The sequence below is a fragment of the Protobothrops mucrosquamatus genome, unplaced genomic scaffold (genome assembly GCF_001527695.2).
Source record: "Protobothrops mucrosquamatus isolate PMUCROS unplaced genomic scaffold, P.Mucros_1.0 scaffold6, whole genome shotgun sequence".
Classification (NCBI taxonomy): domain Eukaryota; kingdom Metazoa; phylum Chordata; class Lepidosauria; order Squamata; family Viperidae; genus Protobothrops; species Protobothrops mucrosquamatus.
Genome location: NW_015386393.1, coordinates 3,222,219 through 3,245,127, shown reverse-complemented (window position 1 = coordinate 3,245,127; position 22,909 = coordinate 3,222,219). Strand labels below are relative to the sequence as shown.

Sequence of the window (22,909 nt, the reverse complement as noted above, 5' to 3'; positions counted from 1 at the left end):
GTTGTTGGCACTTGTCTGCCCTGGTAGTGGAAGTTTCCATCTCCTGTGAGATCCTCTCATTCCCAATTTTGCAGGAGTGTTGGTGACTGGTTGCCCCACTATTAAGAACATATTTGCAGCTGTATGGCATGAAAATTTCCTCTTCTATTTAAAAAAATGGTTTTTAGTTGGTATTAAATTCTGGGAAATTACAACACATATAGTATTTAATCTAAAAAAATGTATAGGAAAAGATGAAGTGTCTGAGGTTCTTTTCAGAACTGATAAAAAAAAATTGAGTGGGAGCTGTTTGTGTATAAAATAGCATTCCCCAACTTTGTGCCTTCCCAATGTGTTGGACTAGAGCTCCAATAATCACCATGCTCTTTAAGAGGGATAAACATTTAGTCTAGCACATCTGGAAGATAACAGCTTGGGACAGATGTTGTAAGCCATGTTTGTTCCTCTTCCAGTAGGTATGTTTTTCCTGCTTTCTTTCTTAAGCAGTGAGTTGTAACCAAATATGCAATCCTGCTACAACAAACCAGCTGAACCAAAGCTGGGAGAGGGAGCTTGTAATAACAAAAAGTAAAAAATAAATTGAGCAAGGAAGTGGGTTTTGGTTTTCAAGCTCCTAGAGAAGGAAGATGAGAGGAATCAATGCAGCCTTTTCAGGAGGGGGGGGAAGGTTGTTTTTTTGGCCAGGGCTTTAAAACAAATTCAGTGCCCTAACAGCTTGGACCACTGTTTCTTGAAACAGGGAGCCAGTAATTACATACTCATTGGGCCTGGAGAACACCGACTTCCCTTTTTGCAATAGAGGACCAAGTTTGGTGGCTTTGCTTTGGCCCTTTCACCTTTGAAATGGGGGGGGGGATATGACAGGCTGCTTCACAGAGAGATTTCTGGGGAAGGGTTGGAGTGAGTACCAGCTGCTTGTGGAAATTAGAAGGCCCAGTACGTAGAAGACAAAATCGACAGAGACTGCAGGAAAACAACCAGTGGCAGGGAAGCATTACATAAACATAAGAAATCCAATTCCATGCCTTTTCTTATCTTGTCCAGCATCCTGTTTCTCACTGTAATTCACCCACAGGCTTCCAGGAACCACAGACGAGGCATGAACGCATTTGCCTCTCTGATTGCTGTTTTTCTATACCAGTTCATATCCTCTAATTCTGGAAACAGTGTACGGCAACTAAGACAGTTTGGCAGCCACAACTGAAAATGTAAGCAACTCAGAAATACCCAGGGCATGTATAGTTCTGCATATTAATCTCTTCGAGTCCTAATTATAGGACTCAAATGGATTTTGTTCTTCTGGAAATGAACACTATTAAAGAACAATGTACTTTTCCAGTGAATAGGCTGAGTAACTGAAATTCTCCAGGTAAATCAGAAAAATTAAGATATCTGATTTGCTCATAACGAATGCCATTATTTGTGTGGATATTGAATTGAAGATATATGTTACTGAGGGCAGGATGTGTGTGTGCTTAAGGGCACTCATAGGAGAATTCTTCACATTAAAATTATAACTGTAAACAAATGTAATCATTAATTCCATCATAATGCAGTTGTATACAGTTTGGTTTCTAGCTAGGCCAACAAAGCATGCAACAAAAATCCAGGAACTTCTAATCAGTTACTTATTGCAAAAAAAGCTAAGAAGCCATTATGAAAGAATTTTAGCAATTGCTGAAATCATCAAATGTAATGATGATAATTGTTTTTGCTTCCAAGGTATGGGACTAAAATGGGTGATAGATGTAGTGTTCATACGTTTGTTGTTTTGATGATGTCCTGATACAGTATCAGATTGGTTAATCTGACACTATGAAAACTACTTTCAGATTTCCTTAGAAGGTCTTTCCTTTTTATATATATATATAACAATCTCCAGTGCCTGGTGTACAACATGTTGTCTTGCTTTATATTTTAACAATAATAATTAATTAACAATCAATAATAATTAAATTTGATAATTTCATAATTAATATATTAATTAATTATACATTTCTTTGATCTTGCCTTCTCCCATTTGTATTCTCCTTCTTCAACCTTAGCCAAAATATAATTCTTAATATTTTCAATATACAAATGATTTGATATAGGCATTTTTATATTTATATAAATAATAATAATCTCTCTATATAACATTTTTTTCAGCTTATATTATTCTCAATAACTATCATCTCGTTAGTTCAGCATACATCCTATTTTTATAATTTTTGTTCGCTTAAATTCCCTTATATTCAATCCAATTCTTATCAGTCATAATTTCTTCATATTAGTCATCTAACTGCCCAGATTTTCCCATTTAGGTACATTCTCCCAATATTTTATATCATGCATTATAAAAATACTATACTTTTTATCTGTCTTATAATATCTAGGTATAACATCCTTTTTAATCAGTTTACATTTCACTTATATATTAATAAAAGTTACATCAACCTATTTTAAAAGGAAGGTCTTTCCTTTTTTAAAGGGATTATTGCTAGTCAATGAATTCTGTAGGCCTAAATCAAAAATTTGTCTCACAAAGATCAATGAATCTTAACCCCAGGTAAATATTTATAGGTTTCCTATATTCCCTTATCCTAATTCAGTAAAGAATTAAATGTGTGGTTCATTGCTTGTACTTGCTTAATGGTAAATCTATTGTGGATTAAAAACAAAAGTAAATAAGGAACTAAAGAGAAATCGGGATGTCCAACCACGGCAACTTTAAGACTTGTGGACTTCGACTCCCAGAGTTCCCTAGCCAGCATGAGGAATGACTCGCTGGGGAATTCTGGGAGTTGAAGCCCACCAGTTGAACCCTTGACTTTAAACATTCTAAAGTGGACTGTCTTGAGGACCACAGCCCTGCCATGCTACATGAGCTCCCAGTCCAGTGAGGAAAATAAAATAAAACTTTTCTGTGGACTAACATCCTAAAATCAGAAAACCCAATATCCTTTGAGGGAAAACATTATTTGCAAAAAAAATAATAATAATGGAATTTTTAAATGTAAAATCAAGTCTTCCTTGACTCAGGTTTGACTCTTAGTGTCTGCCTGGAACTTCTTTAACTGTTTTCTTGGCAACATATGGAAATTGTTTGCCAGTTTAGTCTTAGCTTTGGACTTCATGACTAGCCAGTCTAAAGTTATTTACTTTTTCCTAAGTTAACTAGAGCTGGACTATCTGCTGCCACCTGCCGTGACATTGCATGGAAGATTTTTTATTATTGTTAATTATGCGTTATCAACTTGTTTTCAAATCCTAGTAACCATATGACCATATTGATTGATTTTCTCTGTGACGATCTATCCTGTTCTTTCATATCACCAAATAGCACCCCCATTTGCAACTAAGTCCATCCATCTGTCCACCACTTTGAGTTACACAGAATTTTCTAAAGCCCATCGGTGGCAGATGGTTTTTATCTTTGTGATTTGACACTCTGCATGGTAAGGTAAAATTAAATATCTGTGCCTGAAATGTGTACCAAGCACATTTCAAAAAATTGTCATTCAGTACCCTATCTGCTTTCTGTCATCTAACTCAGGGGTCCTCAACCTTGGCAACTTTAAGACTTGTGGATTTCAACTCCTAGAATTCCTCAGCTGAGGAATTCTGGAAGTTGAAGTCCACAAATTTTAAAGTTGCCAAGGTTGAGGACCCCTGATCTAACTCCTGGATTGACCTACCCTTTTCCTTGCATTCAGAAGAAATAAAAAAGGGTGGCTGCTACTTCCAGTTTATGCCCTCCAGATGTTTTGAGATGGAATCTCCACACATTCCCAGCCATTATCCAGAAAGACTTCATGCCCAAAATCACTGGGTCTTGTGGGAACTGAATGTAAGTCTGTTTGTCCTCATCCACACCATAACAGAGTCTGGGCACTAAGACAGAGCTTCGGCTACATCTCCTGTCCGCTTACTGTTGAGATGTAATGATGAATACAGTCTGCATACTGGTGATTCCATGGTGGTGGATATCTTCACCCAGTGGCTCGGTGGAGAAGAGAAACAAAAGTGTCTAACTTGAAGGCTCTCATGGTAGAAGGTCCTTTGGCTCTACCACCATTGACAGGGTCTGCCCAATCAAAAAGAAGGAAGACCACCTCTAAATCCAACCCTCACAGATAATTGACAATGATCAGGGACCTCTTTCACATCAAGCATGATTAGGACAACCACACTTCCCCTATCCTGATCCCAACACAGATCTTCCAGAAGTTAGTCAAACGTGGGTTCAGCTCTACAGTATATCCAGAAGGGTCTCTGCGGTTACAGATCCACCTCTACTTTTAACAATTTCCCCAAAAAGAAAAGTTTGGAAACTGTTTAAGAGATTGAGGAATAGCTTTTTGATGAAGGGGCATCTGTCTATCTTTTTCAAGGCAAGCAGGAACATTCTCATACACAATAAGTATTCTTCACTACTCAAACTCAACAGTTGGGAAGGACAGGAATCCTCCTGGACTGAATCCTCCTGCAATTGTCAGTTTCTTCAAGACCCAAGAGGCTCAGACTCATCCCAGATAACCTTGCAGATAACCTGGGTTATGGCTTTTAGTTCACAACTGATCTGGTTGAGTTTTCTACTATTTGTAACAAGACTATCTCATCAAGCAGCTGTGTGTCCTGTAATCTCTGCTTGAAAAGCTTTCAAGTTCAGACAACGGTCCTGCTAGCTGTGAATTTGGGAGGACATAATTGCAATAGTATTATAGCATAGTTAATATGGTTATTCTTTGATTCTGTATATGCTACTTTGTTTGGTATCAGCCTGGAGGATCTAGCAAATCTATGCTGGCCTGACCATTGATACTGTAACTGATTGTTGCCTCATTTTCCCCCATCCTAGTCATTTGCCATTCTCAAGTTGGATTTTGACCCCTGGTTTTGACTGTAGGAATGCCACTGTTTGCAATGCAATCCTCTAGAAATTACTTCCAGGTTGGTGTGCTTAGGATTTCAGAATTGCTCAGACGCAGACAAATAAAAACATAGCCGCCCATCAGATCCCACAGTGATGTCTAGACAGTGCTCAGCCACAGAGTCCCAGGTCTGCCTTTCTCCTTGTTTTTGAACACCGTTCTTATTGAGGAACAGCTTTTAATCTGAAGAGCTGTGCCGTTAAAACAAACAGTTGCTATTGCAGGAGCTTCATGTTGTGGTTAACTGTTGGTGTGCAATAATACATTTTGAGTTTGAAATGTTTCATGCTTGAACCACTCTCTCTCTCACATTAGGAACAGTCATTTTTCAGCCTGATCAAATTTCACTGTTGTTCCAAATATTCTGATTCTGATTTTAAAATAGACCTGACGCACTTTTGCTAAGGTAGGAACAACCTTTTCTGAAGTCTGTCTGTAAGATTGAAACATTTCTGGGATGCCAGACACTTCCAATATGATCGTAACAGACTGCTTTAAACCCAGAATAGAGCGTTTCAGGTTCAAAGCATTTCAAGTATGGAACATTTTGTGTACCCTAAGCTACCCGTGTTTACACACAAGCCTGCAATAATGCTCTAGGGCTGGTTTCTCTGGCACTGGGTTTTCTCCTTGCCGCCAGTTTGGCTTTGTCTGAATTTTGGAAAAAGGTACCCATAGATTGTATGTTTGGGACCAGAAATAATCCTTCTGTCTATTTTGCAAGCCCTCAGTTTGCAAAATGCTAACTTGCTTGAGTTATAATGTGCAATTTTGCTAACCTGCTTCTGCATTTCTTTTGCTGCGCAACCAAAATGATTTCAAAACACACCGAAGAGTTTTAATCCCCTAGAATTGTTACTTTCTGTCTTGCCAATTCCTAGGAGGCAGTTTTAGGCTTTCTTTGTGGAGCATGTATGCATGAATGAGAAAGGCAATATAAGCAACATGTGGTTCAAAAGTGCACCAGCTCATAACCAAATAATCTGATAAGAAGTAAACAGAAAATCTCCCTTTTCCCATTTAGAAATGTTTTCTGGTCACATGGAATCTTTAATCTTATCACCGACAACGACTCAGCTTGTAAACTTGAACTAGAATTGTGGATAAGCTGTAAATAATATACTGTCATTTCTGCAACTGCATTGTAAGTCTTAAATCAGGGAGGAGGAACCCACACCTCTCCAGTTGTTGCTAACTTTTAGCATTCACAATCTGCCTAGCCAGTAGTGAAGGATGCTGTGAGTTTCTTCATAGCACATCTGGTGGGCCTGAGGCTCCTCAGTGTTGCTTATCGCGAACCTTCCTCCACATCCAGTTTGCAACGCAGGAGTGATATTTTTACATAATTGTTAACAGACTTTTCAACTTTAAATAAGTTTTTTTTCTGAATGTCCAGATGGGCTTTTGAGTTGCTGAATATCAATCACTGATCATGTTTTGTCTTGGAGTATGAGTGTTTTCTATATGAGATAGACGGCATATCCATTGAATAAATAAATGAATTATTTTAAAATTTAAAGCTTACTTTCAACCAAAGATATATATAAAGTTGCTTCTACTAGCTTATGATGACCGTATTTATTAAGTACATGCTGGGGGCTCTTAGATGGGGTAGGTAAAGGTTTCCCCTGTCCAGTCGTGTCGGACTCTAGGGTGCAGTGCTCATCTCCGTCGCTTAGCTGAGAGAGCCAGCGTTGTCCAAAGATACTTCAGTGGTCATGCAGCAAGCATAACTATATGCTGAGGCCCACAGAATGCTATTACTTTCCCAATGAAGTGGTAGCTATTTATCTACTCATATTTGCATGCTTTCAAACTGCTATCCGTGTTTCCCCCAAAATAAGACCCGGTCTCATATATATATATATCCTCCAAAAGAGGCACTAGGTCTTATTTTCGGGGGATGTCTTACCTCAGGACTGCTGCAGCCAGGCCTCCTACGCTCTGACACCTGTCGCGCCATTGCTTGACTTCTTCAGCGGCCTCTTGCCGCCACTTGCAGCTGGACGCATGTGACACATTTTGCTGTTGCCGCTGCTCCTGGCAAGAAGCCGTGTGGTGCTTTGAGCCTTTGCCGCTCATGGCAGGAGGCTGTGCAGTGCTTCGGGCTGGTGGCAACGGCTCGAAGCACCGCATGGCGTCCTGCCACGAGCAGCGGAAATGGCCCGAAGCGCCACGCAGATTCCTGCCGCGAGTGGCGGCAACTACGTGAAGCATCATGCGGCCTCCCGCCTCAGCAGCAGCAACATTCTATGGCACCATATGGCCTCCTGCCTCAAGCAGCGGCAATGGCCCAAAGTGCTGTGCGGCCTCCTGCCGTGAGCCGCAGCACCAGCATGATGAGCCACTCGGTGCGACAAGTGTCGGGGTGTGGGAGGCCTGGCTGCGGCGGTCCTACCGGTAAGTTAAGCAGATGCGGGATGCGTGGGGCAGCTCCATCTCCCCATCCCTGCCTAGCTTGATTTTTAGGACTGCAAAACTAGGGCTTATTTTTGGGGCAGGGCTTATATTAGGCCCACCTCCAAAAATCATGCTAGGGCTTACTTTCGGGGAACCACGGTAGGTGGGCAGGAGCTGGGGCAAGTAACGGGAGCTCAGTCCATTGCGTGCCCCTTGGGTCTTGAACCCAGGCAGCTCTTTAACCACTGAGAATTGTGCCTACCTCCTACATGAGACAAGCAATAAGCAATGTCAGTTTGCAGAAACAGATTACTTCGGAATTCCAGGAGAAACAAAAGTGGGATCTGGATCTCTGTTCTGATCTAATAAAATAGCTTTACTAACCTAACGCCTAGGATATCTTTGGGACTATAACTTTATAGACTAAAAGGGCACACACATTCATGTACAGGTTATCCTTGCTTGATGACACAGTACCTCCCCAGAGCTACCTAGAACTCATGTTCAAAGTTCCAACAGCTGTACACACATACACATGCATACGTGTTCCATTTGGGGCAACTGGCTCACATTTACAGCCATTTGTAGTGCCCCATGGTCATGTGACCAATTTTCAACATTTTTGGCCAGCTTTCACTGTTTGCTTCCAATTTCTAGCAAGAAATGCCCATTGGGAAAAACGAACTTGCTTAGCCACTGTGGCATTTGCTTAACAATCACCTCAAAAAGGGTTGTAAAAATGCTGTGTGGTCACACGACCCATTTAACAACCTCCATGACTTATGACTATAATTCCCTGCTCAATTACAGTTGCAAATCAAGGACTACCTCTGGTGTGTATGTACTGTATGTAGATCAGATGCAAAGCATGATAGCAAATTGGAGAGAGGGATTGCATGGATTGTGACGAAAATCAATCCTGGATCATCTAATATTTTGATCAGTGATGTAGATGAAGTGGTGGAAGGAATGTTTGTCTGAATTTTCAGATGACATAAAACTTGGGGGGATAGCTAAAATCCTGGTGAATAGTAATAATATTCCAGGCTATCCTGATAAATATAGAAATAGCCTGAATATAATAAAAAGAGATATAAGAAATTCACAGAGTACGTGTTTAGGAAACAAAAATTAAATGGGGAATATTTGGGTGAGTAATACAGGTAGTCCTCAACTTACGATCACAATGGAGCCCAAAATTTATGTTGTTAAGTGAGAAATTTGTTGAGTTTTGCCCCGTTTTATGACTTTTCTTGCCCTATTTGTTAAGTGAATCACTGCAGTTGTTAAATTAGTAACACTGTTATTAAGTGAATCTGGCTTCTCCATTGACTTTGCTTGTCAGAAGAGGATCACATGACGCTGGGACACTGCAACCATTATAAATGTGAGCATCTGAATGTAAATCACAGGACCCTGGAGATGCTAAAATGGTCATAAGTGTGAAAAATGGTCATAAGTCACTTTTTTCAATGCCTTTGTAACTTCGAACGGTCACTAAACAAACCGTTGTAAGATGAGGACTATCTGTATTGCTTATGGAAAAAAAAACCCTGGAGCAGTATTTCATTGCAAATCCAGTGTAAGCCAAAAAAGTGGCTCAAAAAAAGGCAAATGGATTTTTACTTCCCTCAAAGTATTATGCTAATTCAGCTGTCGGAAGTTATTAGGCCCAGGCAGATTGCAACAAGCTGAGTTGATGTATCTGAGATCCAAAACTCCTAGCAGGTACAAGATAGGAGGCTACGCCCTGAGAATGAATCTTGTATCCCTGACCATATATGCCCAGTCCAAAATTGATGATCAGTGCCCGAATCAAGTTGAAAAGTCTTTTCTCAAAAAATAGTCCATTCCTGTCTGTCCCCCAAGTGTTCTGTTTCAAAATATATTTTATGATGCCAGGACTAAGAAGTTTTTTTTTATTGCTGTCAGATTGTTGGAATTAGAAACTTTTGCCGATCTACTGCTGATTGCCTAGATTCCGTTCAAGGATTACAGATAGATTCTATTTAAAAATCAAAACAGACCATTGAATATTAGCTATTAGCAAACAGCTATTGATTTTGTGGCTTCCTAAAGACATTTCACTGGCTATTAGTAACACATTTCCTTTGCTCTGTTTTATTAGGGCTGCTCTTGTTAAAAAGTAGATTCTCCATATTTAAAAGTAATATGTCTTTACGCTATTTTATACCAGTTATGAAAAGGGGATGGAGAAGGCTGCCATTTTCTTGCCCTGCTAACGTATTTACTGCTCGTGAATGAAGCATTCAGTAGGAGAAAGTCTATATATGCTTGGCACTCCTGCATGTATAAGCAGATGCCTTTTGGTGAGTTCCTCTAGATTGGCCCAGTTGATCTATTCCCATTCTTAAATTAAGATTGTACAGGTACCCTACAAAAGCTGTCAGCTACTCCTATTTGCACGTAGAGAGAAATGCTGCATCCTGGCTAATTATCACTTCAGCAGTGTGATTGCTGTCACACCAGGGTGCCTATTAGTAAGCCCTTGTCCTGCCATCTGACCTCATGCCTTCTCTCCTCTGGGTCCTTTCTCTGGCACGCCCTGTGAAGCCTGTTGGATATTTTGATTCCTTTTTGTTCCCCCAAAGAACCAAACAGTTTATTAACGCATGGAGGGAAAAACTCTGCCTTCACAGGCCATAATATCTCTGTAAATGGCTTCTCCTTCCTGCCTGTTACTGCTCTGCCTTATCATTCTTCATTAGCTGTGTTCTTGGCAGAGCCTGCAGAGGAGAAAAAGAGGGAGAAATTATATTTGTTTATTATTTAACGTAGGATGAGAACATGCCAGAAGAAAAGTAAACATATGTACACAATCCACGTAATTATACACAAACTTTCTGTGGGGGTATAGCAGTGACCTCATAGCTGGATGTCCAATTTAGCTGTTGATTTACAGCCCCCTTTTATATCTCACCTACTTCTCCGGATTCAAAGCAGATTACGATTAAACAAACATACATTTAGCAAACCTGCGCAAGGTAATAGGAAAAATTGCAAGCTAACAAACTGCAAATATCCTCTTCTCTCAGTAACTACAAAAGAAGCTCATTAGTGCCAACACTCAGTGAAATAGCCAAATCTTAAACGCCTTCCCCAAAGTCAGGAGCTTCAGTACATTTTGTACTGTGGAAAGTAAAGTACCGGTGTGGGGGGCAGCCGGTGTGGGTACAGCTTACTGAGCCCCCACTCCCTTCATTTCACACTGGGTGGGAATCCTTAGCAGATCCTTCTTGGAAGAAGGCCCAAGAATCTCTTGGTTCTTGTCAAGAGAGAGAATCCTGTAAGTAACCACAGAGCTGGGCCATGTTATCTTCAGAGGTATTGACCAGCGTTTTGAATTGGTCCAGGAAGCAAATTGGAAACCGGTCGTTGTGATTACTGTATAGCATCAGCAGTCCCTATCTAAATCTGCTTCCCCAGTTAGCAGAAGGACTGCTGCCCTTTGGACAGTTGAAGCTACAAGTTGTCTTCAAAGAGGGCCTGGTATAAAGTGCACTGGAGGAATATGTCCCTAATCTGAAAGTTACTAGGCAACAGCCTTGCCTGAGCATTTCTATACGATTGCTAGCATACAGTGTTGAGAGGTGCAGTGTTATTTCTATCTCACGTTCCTGGTGGTGTGGTGAGGGCCTTGTGTGCTCCAGACCTGGGCTGGATCAGGTGTTTTCCTGGGAGACATCAGCAAGTGGAACAGGGCTGGCTGGACCTTGGTCGATGGACATATTTCAACTAGCTTCTAGATTTAAATTTAGAAGAGGCAACTAGCCTTTATTGTGCCGTGAAATATGAACATGGTTCTGTGGTTTCTTTTTCTGGGAGAGAAGAGGAAACCTCTCTACTGATGGATTCTTGTCTGCCGTTATGGAAATACTCACTATTATCTTGCAGCGACAGAGCACTTGATGACTTCGGCCGCTATTCGTAGCAAGCCTGCCAGCTCCTTTCTTTTGCTGCGCTACAGCAGCATCTCAAGGGGGACCCACGAGCCCACATAACCCGAGGAGCTCCTAATGAAGCAAGAGACTCTCGGCTCTCTTGAGGCTTGCTGGGCTGCTGGCAGGTAGCGCGCCTGCTGTAAACGGTGCTACATGGCGAATCGATAGTCCTTTCTGCTCTTGCTTTTAAAAATGCAGGTAATCCTTGACGTACGGCCACAGTTGAGCCCAACATTTCTGTGGCTAAGCGAGACAGTGGTTAAGCGAGCTTTGCCCCATTTTGCGACCTTTCGTGCCACAGTTGTTAAGTGAATCATTGCAGTTGTTAAGTTAGTAACACGGTTGTTAAGTCAGTCTGGCTTCCCCCTTGACTTTGCTTGTGAGAAAGTCGCAAAAAGTGATCACGTGACCCCCCCTGGGACACGGCAACCGTCATAAATATGAACCAGTTGCCCAGCATCCGAATTTTAATCGCATGACCATTGGGATGCTGCAGCGGTTGTAAGTGTGAAAAACAATCATCAGTCACTTTTCAGTGCCATTGTAACTTTGAACAGTCACTAAATGAATGGTCGTAAACCGAGGACTACCTGTGTTTTTGCCAAAGTTGCTAGTCAAGAATTTATTTTTTTTTACATAACTTTTTTCTGATCTTTCGGCCTCATATCCCAGAACTGCTGCTTATGCAGATGATATGGAGGAGCTGGGTATAGGAAGAAAAAAACCCTCATCCTTGTAGGCTGAGTAGGGTATTAGAGATCATTCAAGGCTACAACTTTGCAAGTCTCTCCTTGCAGCCTTCCTAATATTATTGTGACTCGGCACTGACAATAATTGCAGATATCCACTTTAACCAAGTTGAGCTAGTACAGACAAGCTTGAAGGAGAAACAAAGACTGTGTTGGGATGTGTGCTGAAAATTAAGCATCATTTTGGCTTGCTTCTATTTAATAAGAACACATGTATAGTTTTTAGTTACCAAAATGTATAGATGGGTGCTCTTCTGATTAGAGATAACCTTCAACGTACGAGATAAATAAAATGATAAAATCTATTCATAAACTAATAATAAAACTGCTAAAAACTAAATAAACCTGTAACTTGTTGAATGAGTTCATATGCTGTCTTAAAGAGGTTTGCTTTGTCAGCTCTGGAAACATCAATGGGGGGGGAGGACATCTCAGGAGGCAGGCTGGTGCAGAGGGAGGGGTAGTACTAAGAAAGTCAGTCTCTGAGACTGGGTCTTTCTGATTTTTGCGAAGGTGGATATGTAGAGCATCCTTTCCCCATTAGGTCTTAAGGAGCAAAGCTAAGCGTTAATCATTACAGGTAATCCCCAAGTTACAAGGGTTCACTTAACGCTAGTTCGAAGTTATGAAATATGCGTCCCCCTAGTGCTTACGAGCAAGTCCCGAAATTATGACTATGGCAGCACCACGGCAGTCGTTCGCCCTTACGAGCGACCGCAGTGGCACTGCAACATTCACTCTGGTTATCCCCTCCCTCCCCACCCCTACCCTGGATCTCCCTAGGCACCAGGCCTTTAATACTCGCCCTGTGCAGATTGAGATCCTTCGCTTTCTTGGATGCTCCAGGTCTTTGGTGCATTCGCAGGGAATGGAGGCCTAAAGTAATGCAAGATCACGCGAGATCAGTGGGGAGAGATCTCACTCGCGTGATCTCTTGGTACTTTAGGCCTCTGTTCTCTGCAACAGAGAATGGAACTGAAGTCGGGGGACATTTCCGCAGCCCTCCAGCAGCCCAATCTGGGTACCAGACGCCTTCTCCAGGCTGCTGCCGCCTGGATCTGAGGCTGGGGGATGCTTCTGCGGCCCTCTGGCAGCCCGTTTTTGGGTGGCAGCAGCCTGGAGAAGGTATCCAGCACCCGGAACGGGCCACGGAAGCGTCCCCTGGTCTCAGATCCGGGCGGAAGCAGGACCCGTGGCAGAAAGGAGACGGATCTTTTCAAGGTGAGTCTGGCGCGGCAGGAAGGCCCACCCTGAGATGCCTCATGTTCACTTAACGAGCCACGTGTGTCTTAACGAGCAAGGGAGCTATCTCGTTTGAGGTACGAGATTCACTCTTGAGTTTTTGAGGGCAGGCTCCATTACACTCGTAACTCCAGAACTGCCTGTATTTGGGGATGGCTTAGAATGATTTTTGGTGGCCATGGGGAGTAGGTTTATAGTGCAGTGGGCAGCTTCTCTAATATAAATGTAAGTCTAGTGAATCAGGGCAATCTCCATTTTAGATCATTGTTTCTCATCCTTGGCAGCATGAAGATGTGTGGACTTCAATTCCCAGAATTCCCTAGCCAGCCAATCAGGCATCATTGGAAAACATTGTGAAGAAAACGCATCCTTTCCCTGTTGCTTGATTTTGGCAGTTGATATTTTAGAATAAATCTCTTTGTACATGGAGGTTCCATTAGATCTTTGTGGCTGATATGTGAACCTTTAACAATGACAAACAGAGTTCAGTTAAAAATTTTTAAAAATAAAGACTTTTAAAGCTCCTAAAATGGATAGAATGCTCCTGGCCTTTTTTTATAGCTATCAAATCAGTCTGCTTTAGCTCAAAGGGAACAGCATCACCCTTAATGCTTAGTAAGTCTTGTGACTCATCTATATTTTTTCCCCTTTTGTATAGGATTCTGTGGGTTTGAAGCCATCGATCCAGTTTCAAGGAAGTCAAGGGGTAAGTTGAAGGATGGTGCTTGATTGTTAAAATATCCATTGGATGTCTGAAAGCCCATATATATTTTTCTTTTAAAATTCATGTGACTTCCACTACACAAATTAAAATTGTTAAAATGTAATAAAAGAGAGCAACACTAGACGAATCCATCCGTACTATTTAAATAATATGCATTAATAAACAATTTAAACCAGTGTTTCTATTCTGACCATCTTGAGACGCATGGACTTCGATTCCCAAACCTCTCAGCAATGGCTATAGTGACTGTTGAAGCCCACACATTATAAAGTTACTTAGATTGGGATGCACTCATTTAAATAATTATAAAACTGTTTTTAATGCTACAAACATTAAAAGTTCCACCGGTTATAAATGTGTATCATAGTGAACCCTGATTCTTCCCAGACTGGTTTAGGATGGCCCCACCTCTAATCAGAAATAATATACGGCTTGTGGCTGCTAAGTAACTTCAACAATTTAGATAGGAAGTTAAATAGTTGCTCTAGCAAGCAAGCTGTCATGAAGCAGCCAGTTGAGATTTAAAAAAAAAAAAAAAAAAAGATTTTAGGAGAGAATCTCAAAATATTGCATGACTTTACATAGCTTTTTACAGTTAAATTGCTGAGTTTGGAGGTAATTAAATGAAATGTGACTTTCCTAGTCCTAGTTCAGTGATGGCGAACCTTTTAGAGACCGAGTGCCCAAACTGCTACCCAAAACCCACTTATGCATCGTCAGGTGCCGGGTGGGTATGGCCCATTGGCTGGGTGTGGCCCATTGGATGGGCATGGCCCATTGGGTGGGCATGGCTGCGGTGGTAACGGCAGACTGGGTGGGATTAAAAAGTTCAATCAATTCCAACTTTGCAAGATTTTCTTTCCCGCGAGAAGTTGAAATTGACTGATTGATTGAACCTTTTTTTTTTTTGTACATGGCGGCAGAGGCCTAAAGCGAAAAGGTTTTATAAAACCCAGCTAAAGGCCTAGGACTGGGGCGACAGCAGCGCACGTGCCCACAGAGAGGACTCTGAGTGCCGCCTCTGGCACCCGTGCCATAGGTTCGCCACCACTGTCCTAGTTCCTTCCCTCTGTGTCACGTGTGGAGACTGTGAGGTGACCAAAGAAGATTCTCGCTTACTTTGTGCATAGAAAAGTTATAAACTCTGCGTCTGCCCAGTAACATGTGGTTTCCTACTGCCTCTTCAGTCATGAGGAAACGTTCATTGTGTGTGCAAACCTGGCAGCGTCTGAGATGGTTGAGGTGTCCCTAACGCAGCGTATGGCTCAGAAGAATTTTCAGAGATCCAAACCGAGTTGACCTGCGCTCCTCCTTTGTGGCTACATTAATCATTCGGTATGGCCACGTATGAGCCACGATGCAGTGATGGATACCGGTCATAGGCCAGCGCAGCTTTCCTTGGTAAACATCTTGCCAAACGTGGGAGGGATTCAACATCCAGAAACCCGGGACTGTCAAAATTGCTGACTGCTATTTTAAGCTATTATCTGCTTTAAATTCTGCAGTGCTACAGTTAAAATGAAACTGTGTGGTCCGGATAACAGTAGCAAATGGAGGAAGAGGAGGAGGGACCTGAATGAACTTGATTAGACACTTAACCACCGTGGATATAAACCCCAGGCTGCAGAGCTTTTGAATTGGAAGAACAGGCGCTCACCTGTAATTGTAGCCTGAGGTGAATGAGACAGGAGTTAATTGGCTTGCTTAAAAGAGAAGAAACTGCTGGGTGGCAGGCTGAACAGAGCTCTGCCGAGTGGGGCTGACAAGAGTGAGTGCAGGCATGAGTCCCCTGTTTGCCTCTCTGTCAGCAGAATTGTACTTTCCTGAGAAGGAAGCAGGACGAAGCCAGAAGGGAGTCAAGGAAATGAAACTGGCTTGGTTGAAGCAGCTCAAGATTATCTGATTGGGGAGATGGAAAAGCAACCCTGCCAAAGGCAGCCACCTATTAGCCCTAGAAGGAGCACGCCCTGATTAGCACTTTGTTGTCCTGGCTCTGTGCAACTGAAGGATTGCTCCTTCTGCTTGTTCCTCCATTCCCTGGGAGGCCGGGGGTCATTGGGAAGCTGCATCCATCCTTTCAGCATGTGTGTTGTGCTTTAAAAACATTAAGTGTTTTTAAAACAGGTCTAAAAGAACAATAGGACCTTGGTGACAATCTTGGAAATTGCTGAATTCATTGGGCAGGTTTGTAGAGGGTGATTGTGATTATTCCCATAGTTGAAAAATGTTTTAAAATAAAAACCCCATGGTTAGAGACAGTCTACCTTATTAACCAGACTTTGAGGACAATCAGGTGTTTGATATTCTACTCCGCACCGTTTTTGACCTTCCAGGCTCGTAGTTACTAGCTGTTGCAAGAGGTAGCGTAATGGACCTTGGTCTGATCCAACAGAGCATAGTGACAACTTGCCAGCTTGGCTCTAAACATGTTTTCTTTATTACTGCTCTTGGGTTCAAGTGGAGCTGGCAAGAGGTAAACTCTTGTCACCTTGGTTATGGGAAGTTTGAGGAATAACAGTACCTATCTTAATTACTGGGCCGCTGTTCATCACCTCACCCAGGTACAGCCTTGTTGATTCCGGTTAAGATTGTATAAGTTGTGGGTGTCCTCCAGTTGTGTCAGCCTCAGCTCCCAGAATTCCCCAGCCACCGTGGCTATTGTTGGGGGTTCTGGGAGCTGAAGTCTGCATATCTGAGGGTGCCCTTCAGACGTAAACCTTCCAAGCTTTTGAAAGGTCCAGAGCAGGGGTCTTCAAACTTGGTCCTTTTATGACTTGTAGACTTCAACTCCCAGAATTCCTCAGCCAGACACGCTGGCTGAAGAATTCTGGGAGTTGAAGACCACAAGTCATAAAAGAGCGAAGTTTGAAGACCCCTGGTCCAGAGGGTTGGTGTTTTTAAGCCAGTTCTACTAGAGCTGGCTTTTCTCAGTGCCTCCTTCCCTCAGGACAGGAGTCTCCAACCTTGGTAACTTTAAGACTTGTGGACTTCAACTCCCAGAATTCTCCTGCCAGCCATGCTGGCTGAGGAATTCTGGGAGTTAAAAGTCCACAAGTCTTAAAGTTGCCAAGGTTGGAGACCCCTACCTTAGGGCCTTTCCCAGACCTCATGAATAGATAGCTGAAAGGTCAAGATTCACAAATGATCAGGGCTGCAACTGAACTCGAATGCTAAATAGAGAAATGCCTTTCTGAACCTTTTGTTTTTTAGATGAAGCCTGCTTGAAAATTCTTTAGCTTATGGAAATCTATATACTCTAGTACACCAGGTGGGAAAAGTTAAGAGTACATAAGGCCAATCTAAGAGTTCAGGATAGTGACAAATGGAATTGTGGGAGGTAATGGATTTTGGGGGAACCTCAACCTGAATTAAGAGTCTTGCATTACTTCTGAAAATCTTCTCAGTTCAAGTATTAGTTTCCACCAGAAAACAAAACACAAAAAAAGGCCGTTATTCTATTCTTGGGAAAACTTGGCTGAAACTAAACATTTTCTCATTTTGGTGGTGGTGTTATCTTTGTTTCGAACAATTGCTTGCAGGGAGCAAAACCAGCAGCTGCAGCTCTTCTATTTTTAAGGGCAGGTGGTGTCCAGAGGAATAAACAGCAGCAGCCTCAGTCTGCCATCAGAGGGTTTGCTGCATCTGCAGAAAGGCCCAGAGGCCCTCGAGTGTCTGGCATAAATAATAATTCCCAGGGACCGGTGGCAAGATGCGCCCTAGTCCTGAAACAGGCTTGCTTGTAACAGAAATGTTAATCGGGGACTGGAAATCGTGCAGGTGACCCTTTCCTTCTGTGCTTCGCTGCATTTCCTTAGAGGACCTGTGGCTTTCGATCTGTCAAAGAAATTCTGCAGAAGCACCAAAGCGCTAGTAGGTATGGGTGGGAGCACAAGGGATGCTTCCGGAACATTCGTGGACCTTTTGCTCATATTCATACTTAGAACAAAAAAAAATGTAGATTGTTCAGGCAGAAAGCTGTTTCCTGACAGGCTTTTTTTTTTTTTCATCCATCAGGGTCTTTTTTTGGGGGGGGGGAACCTTTTTATTTGTTTGCTTTAAATGCTTTACTTATTTTTCATGAGGGAACATGTAAGTGTTGGTGTGGTTACCTGGGAGGGGACAATTTATGACACCTGTGTCCATGATGTCACCCATCCCACAAATAACTCCCAAGTTATCGCTTTGCTGTCATTGGGGCTTATAACAAACAGCTGTGAACATGTATGTATATAATATCTTGTTCTCTCCTGCATGGATGCAAGAATATATATGCAACCCACTGGATTTATTAGCGGTCTGGAATTAATTATAGTGAGCCACTTCTAATCCCCACTTCTTTTTTTAGCAGTAACTGCTTCTAGACCAGAGTTTTAGCCTCAATAGAACCCCAAAATTTTTATTCTCTGTCATTGCCTTGGTTAATTTCATGGTGGACCACCTTTTCTTGCATTTATCTGGAGAAAACCCTTCTATGAACCTACCATAGACCAAAATGGGAACACAGAATAAGGATTTTGAAGGATTTAAGTTTTGTAACTTCTTATCCCAAGAGATTCTTTTGCATGCTTTCCAGTGTTTCATTATCACTTTTCTCTTTAAGGGAGGTTCTGCTGACCATCTGCTTGATTCTTCTTATTTAATCTTCTCTTTATTGATTTTTATTTACTCTGGTATTATCTATCTTCTGATTATCACTTTGTGTTATTTTTTTAAATATAATTTTAACAAGGTTTAAAGATATTACAGTTGCCAATTGTTTAAAACAGATCTTTTAATCTTATATATATATATAAACATAGTGATATAACAATTACTGTTGTATAAAGAATTATAGATATTTTTAAAGTAAACTTTACCTCTAATTAAAAAAAACTACAAGTACTCCTCGACTTACAAAAGTTCATTTAGTGACCATTTAAAGTTCCAGCAGGACTGAAAAAAGTGACTTATGATCGTTTTTCACACTTAACAATTGCAGCATCCCTGCGGTAACATGATTAAAATTCGTACGCTTGGCAACTGACTCATATTTATGACGGTTGCCGTGTCCCAGGGTCATGGTGACCAACTTTTGCAACCTTCTGACAGGCAAAATCAATGGGAAAGTCAGAGTCACTTAACAATTAGTGACTCACTTAACAAAATTGTGGCAAGAAAGGTCATAAAATGGGGCAAAATTTACTTAACAAATGTCTCAGCAACAGAAATTTTGGGCTCGGTTGTGGTCATAAGATGAGGAATACCTATATAATGGAAAAAAAGGGGGGAAACTAAACTACCTGAGAGGAAAAAGAGGGGGGGGGGAGACAAACAAGAAACAAACAACAAAAACATTTTAAAAATAAAGAGCAATGAGCAAAACCAAAGCTAAAAAACACATATAAAGAAATAGAAATTTTCTATTTTTTTCCTCTACCCGAGACTTCAAAATTTGGAGTATTAATTCAGCTGAGGGGATATGTCACCTGGAATAAATCACCTTCTCATTTCTTAGGTCCTTCAAGAAGGCTGCATCTCTTTCTGGGTAGATGCACCGGATTCTCCTTCTATCCCCTCCAAAGCCAATCTTTTGATTTAATTAGACTCCATAATTGGCTGTACTTTCTTTCACTGGAATTCAGACCTGTTTTATCTTTCTTGCCGGGACAGATATTTATATTTCCTATTCTTCTAAAACAGCACATCTCAATACCGAGACCAGACTGCCCAACAGGAGTTCGGACATTTTCCTTTTATCTCTCTAATATTGGCAAGGACAGCCCTCAGGGGAGTTTTGATTGCATCCAGCAGTATGTGTCCAGGTGAGGAATGCTCTTGTGTTTGCAGGAGCTGCTTCCTGACGTAGACGTGCCTGTGGGCTCTCCCCTGCAAAGCCTGGTCCACCTCTGTAAAAGAGCGGTGTGCATCGGGCGTGACCTGGTACCAAGCAGGCCCCTGGAACAAAAGGTTCAATGAACTAGAGAATAATACAGGTTGACAACCGAGAAGGCAACAGCGGCTGGGGTCAAAACAATTTACTTTCAATGGGATATAATGTGTGTGTGTGTGTGTGTGTGTGAGAGAGAGAGAGAGAGAGAGAGAGAGGAGAGAGAGAGAGAGAGAGAGAGAGAGAGAGAGAGAGAGAGAGAGAGAGATTGTGACAAAAGCTTATTTTCTGACTTTCCCTCCCCTTTTTTTTAATACAGCAATGGTAACATTCAGCTGGATTGCCTTGGCAGCATCCAGGACAAAATCACTGTCTGTGCCACCGATGAATCCTACCAGAAGGCAAAGCAGAGCATGGCCCTGGTGGAAGAGGAGACACGGAGCCGGGGCGCCATTGTCATCAAGCCTGGAGGGCGTTACGTTGGTAAGTCTGGGGCTTTTTTGTTTTGCACACAGGGAGAGACGCATGTGCATTCAACACCGACCTGGAAGGTGAATAGTCAGTAGCAGCACTGGAGATTACAGACATTTCCTAAACAAGTGCAGGATAACATTTACAGAATCCTTGTTGTTTGTGATTATTTAGAACAGTGTTTGTCAAACTGGGCAACTTCAAGTTGTGTGGACTTCAATTCTCCAGCCAGCTAGAATCAGGGAGCTGAAGTCCACGTATCTTAAAATTGCCAAGTTTGCAGAACACTGGTTTAGAGGTAATCCAGCAGCATGCGTTGTTTGTTTTTCTAAAAACAGGAAGGAAAAGTGCATCGAGTAGCAAATAACGGAGACACAAACAGTTAATCAGCCTTTCTTCCTACCATGCTGGCTGGAGAATGTTGGCCTTAGTCCACACAGCTGGATGGCATCCAGATTGGTAGGAGGTTGGCCCAGTGGACTGCTTCGCGCCCACCACCATTCCACTCTTCCTTTCATCAAAAGCAAGGGTCAGAATCTTGCACAGGCTCCTGTTCATCACCTAGAGCAGGGGTCTTCAAACTTGGCCCTGTTATGACTTGTGGACTTCAACTCCCAGAATTCCTCAGCCAGGCATGCCTGGCTGAGGAATTCTGGGAGTTGAAGTCCACAAGTCATAACAGGGCCAAGTTTGAAGACCCCTGACCTAGAGTATTTCCAACAAAGGGTTCCCAGTATAGTATTTTGAGAACCACCTGACCAGATAGATCAGGGGTGTCAAATTCAATTTCATTGAGGGCCGCATCAGCATTGCAGTTGCCCTCAGGGGGCCGGGTGGGTGTGGCCAGGGTGAGTGTGGTCTACTGGGTGGGCGTGGATGGAGTAGGTGTGGCCTACTGGGTGGGCATGGCCAGCTCTACATCGTTCGCGTCAAGGGTGCCTGTGGGGGCCCAGGCAGGAGTGGGACAGATCTGAGGGTCTCTGGCAGAAGGGGGTGGGACCGGGGCAAGTGCCAAGGCATGGTCCACTGGAGGAGCCTCACTGTTCCTCTCAGGCCATGTGGGGAGGTGGCTTATGGAGCTAAGACTGAATGTGTTTCAGCATAGATGGCCACCACAAAATTGTACATTGGCTCCCGGCCGGCCTGTGCCAGGGCCAAGGCAGCGGGGGCCATTCCCTCACTGTTTCCAGGATGGCTTCGCGGGCCACATGAAACCACTTCGCGGGCTGCATCCGGCCCCCGGGCCTTGTGTTTGACCTGTCTGAGATAGATTAACCCCAAAGGGGCTGGAGGCAGTAGCACACATTCACTAGATCAGTGTTTCTCAACCTTGACAATTTTAAGGCATGTGGACTTCAACTCCCAGAATTCCACAGCCAGCAATGCTGGCTGTGGAATTCTGGGAGTTGAAGTCCACATGCCTTAAAATTGTCAAGGTTGAGAAACACTGCACTAGATGCATCATCTCTGACCCCTTGCCTCAGAGCCCAGGGGAGAGATCTTCCCAACTTCATGACTTGGCCTGTATTTGCCCCTCGTCCTCAGCGAATCTGAACCGAGAAGCTGCAGGGGTTTATCAGCTGTGGTTGGCAAGATACCCTGACTCATCATTTTCTGAGTCAGTTTTACATTTCAACCAGACCAAAAGTCAAGCATTCAGGAAGGAAGTGTGGTCTGTTCTTCTGGGAAAAGCACAAGGGGTTTGCTGGAGCAATGCTTATCAGAGGAGCAGTGGAAGAGGTTGACTTGCTGGTGGATGGGAAACTACGTGCCTTAAATTAAACCATAAGGTTGGACTGGGAGAATGTCTCCTCCCGTGTGGGTGTGCCTTCCTGGATATGACTGCTTAACTGCATGTGTTTCTCCTGACTTTTTTTTTTTTTTTTTTTTTTACTGTCAATTGAAGCTGGCCTCGGTGAGGTATTTTTTTTTTTACACACAATGTAGCTGGAAATATATTGGGTTTTTTCCCCTAAAATAAATGCTCCTCAACAATCTGCTCTGTGCTGAAACTGCCAAATCAAAGACAAACTTCATGTCACAATCTACCAAGGTTTTTTTTTAAAAGGGTTAGATCAGGGGTAAGCAACCTTGGCTCTTTTATGACTCGTGGACTTCAACTCCCAGAATTCCTGAGCCAGCATGGCTCAGCTTGGAAACCTCTCCCTTTCCCCTCAGCATGGCTGGCTCAGGAATTCTGGGAGTTGAAGTCCACGAGTCATAAAAGAGCCCAGGTTGCCTACCCCTGGGTTAGATAAATACAGAGGCAAAAAGGCTCTTTTTATTACAACATCGTTTCCCCCCCTCATTTGGTTTTGCCTTTTATGTGGCATTTATCCCATTGTCATATCTGGATCAAAATTGGGGCATGAGGGAACTTTTTTTTTTAAATGAAACATTTTCAAAGCCCATATGAAATCTTGAATGTGAATATGGGGAAATTTCTGTGAAGGTCAAGCATTCTAGTTCAGAACTGGGACAGCTGTCCCCAATTTGTGGCATGTGGCATGCAAAATAGAGCTGGCTTCCCTCTCTCTCTCTCTCTCTCTCTCTCTCTCTCTCTCTCTCTCTCTCTCTCTCTC

General features: G+C 42.6%; 1 protein-coding gene across 1 annotated transcript in view; it reads left to right on the top strand.

Annotated features, from left to right (window-relative positions):
- The window catches only part of ELL (elongation factor for RNA polymerase II), a gene marked incomplete in the record, with an annotated part of 55,795 nt that overhangs the window by 12,410 nt on the left and 20,476 nt on the right, over nt 1-22,909 (top strand). Inside the window, 3 exon segments of the mRNA XM_015809994.1 lie at nt 13,925-13,972; nt 19,670-19,791; nt 20,176-20,339. Coding sequence (XP_015665480.1) covers nt 13,925-13,972; nt 19,670-19,791; nt 20,176-20,339 — 334 coding nt within the window.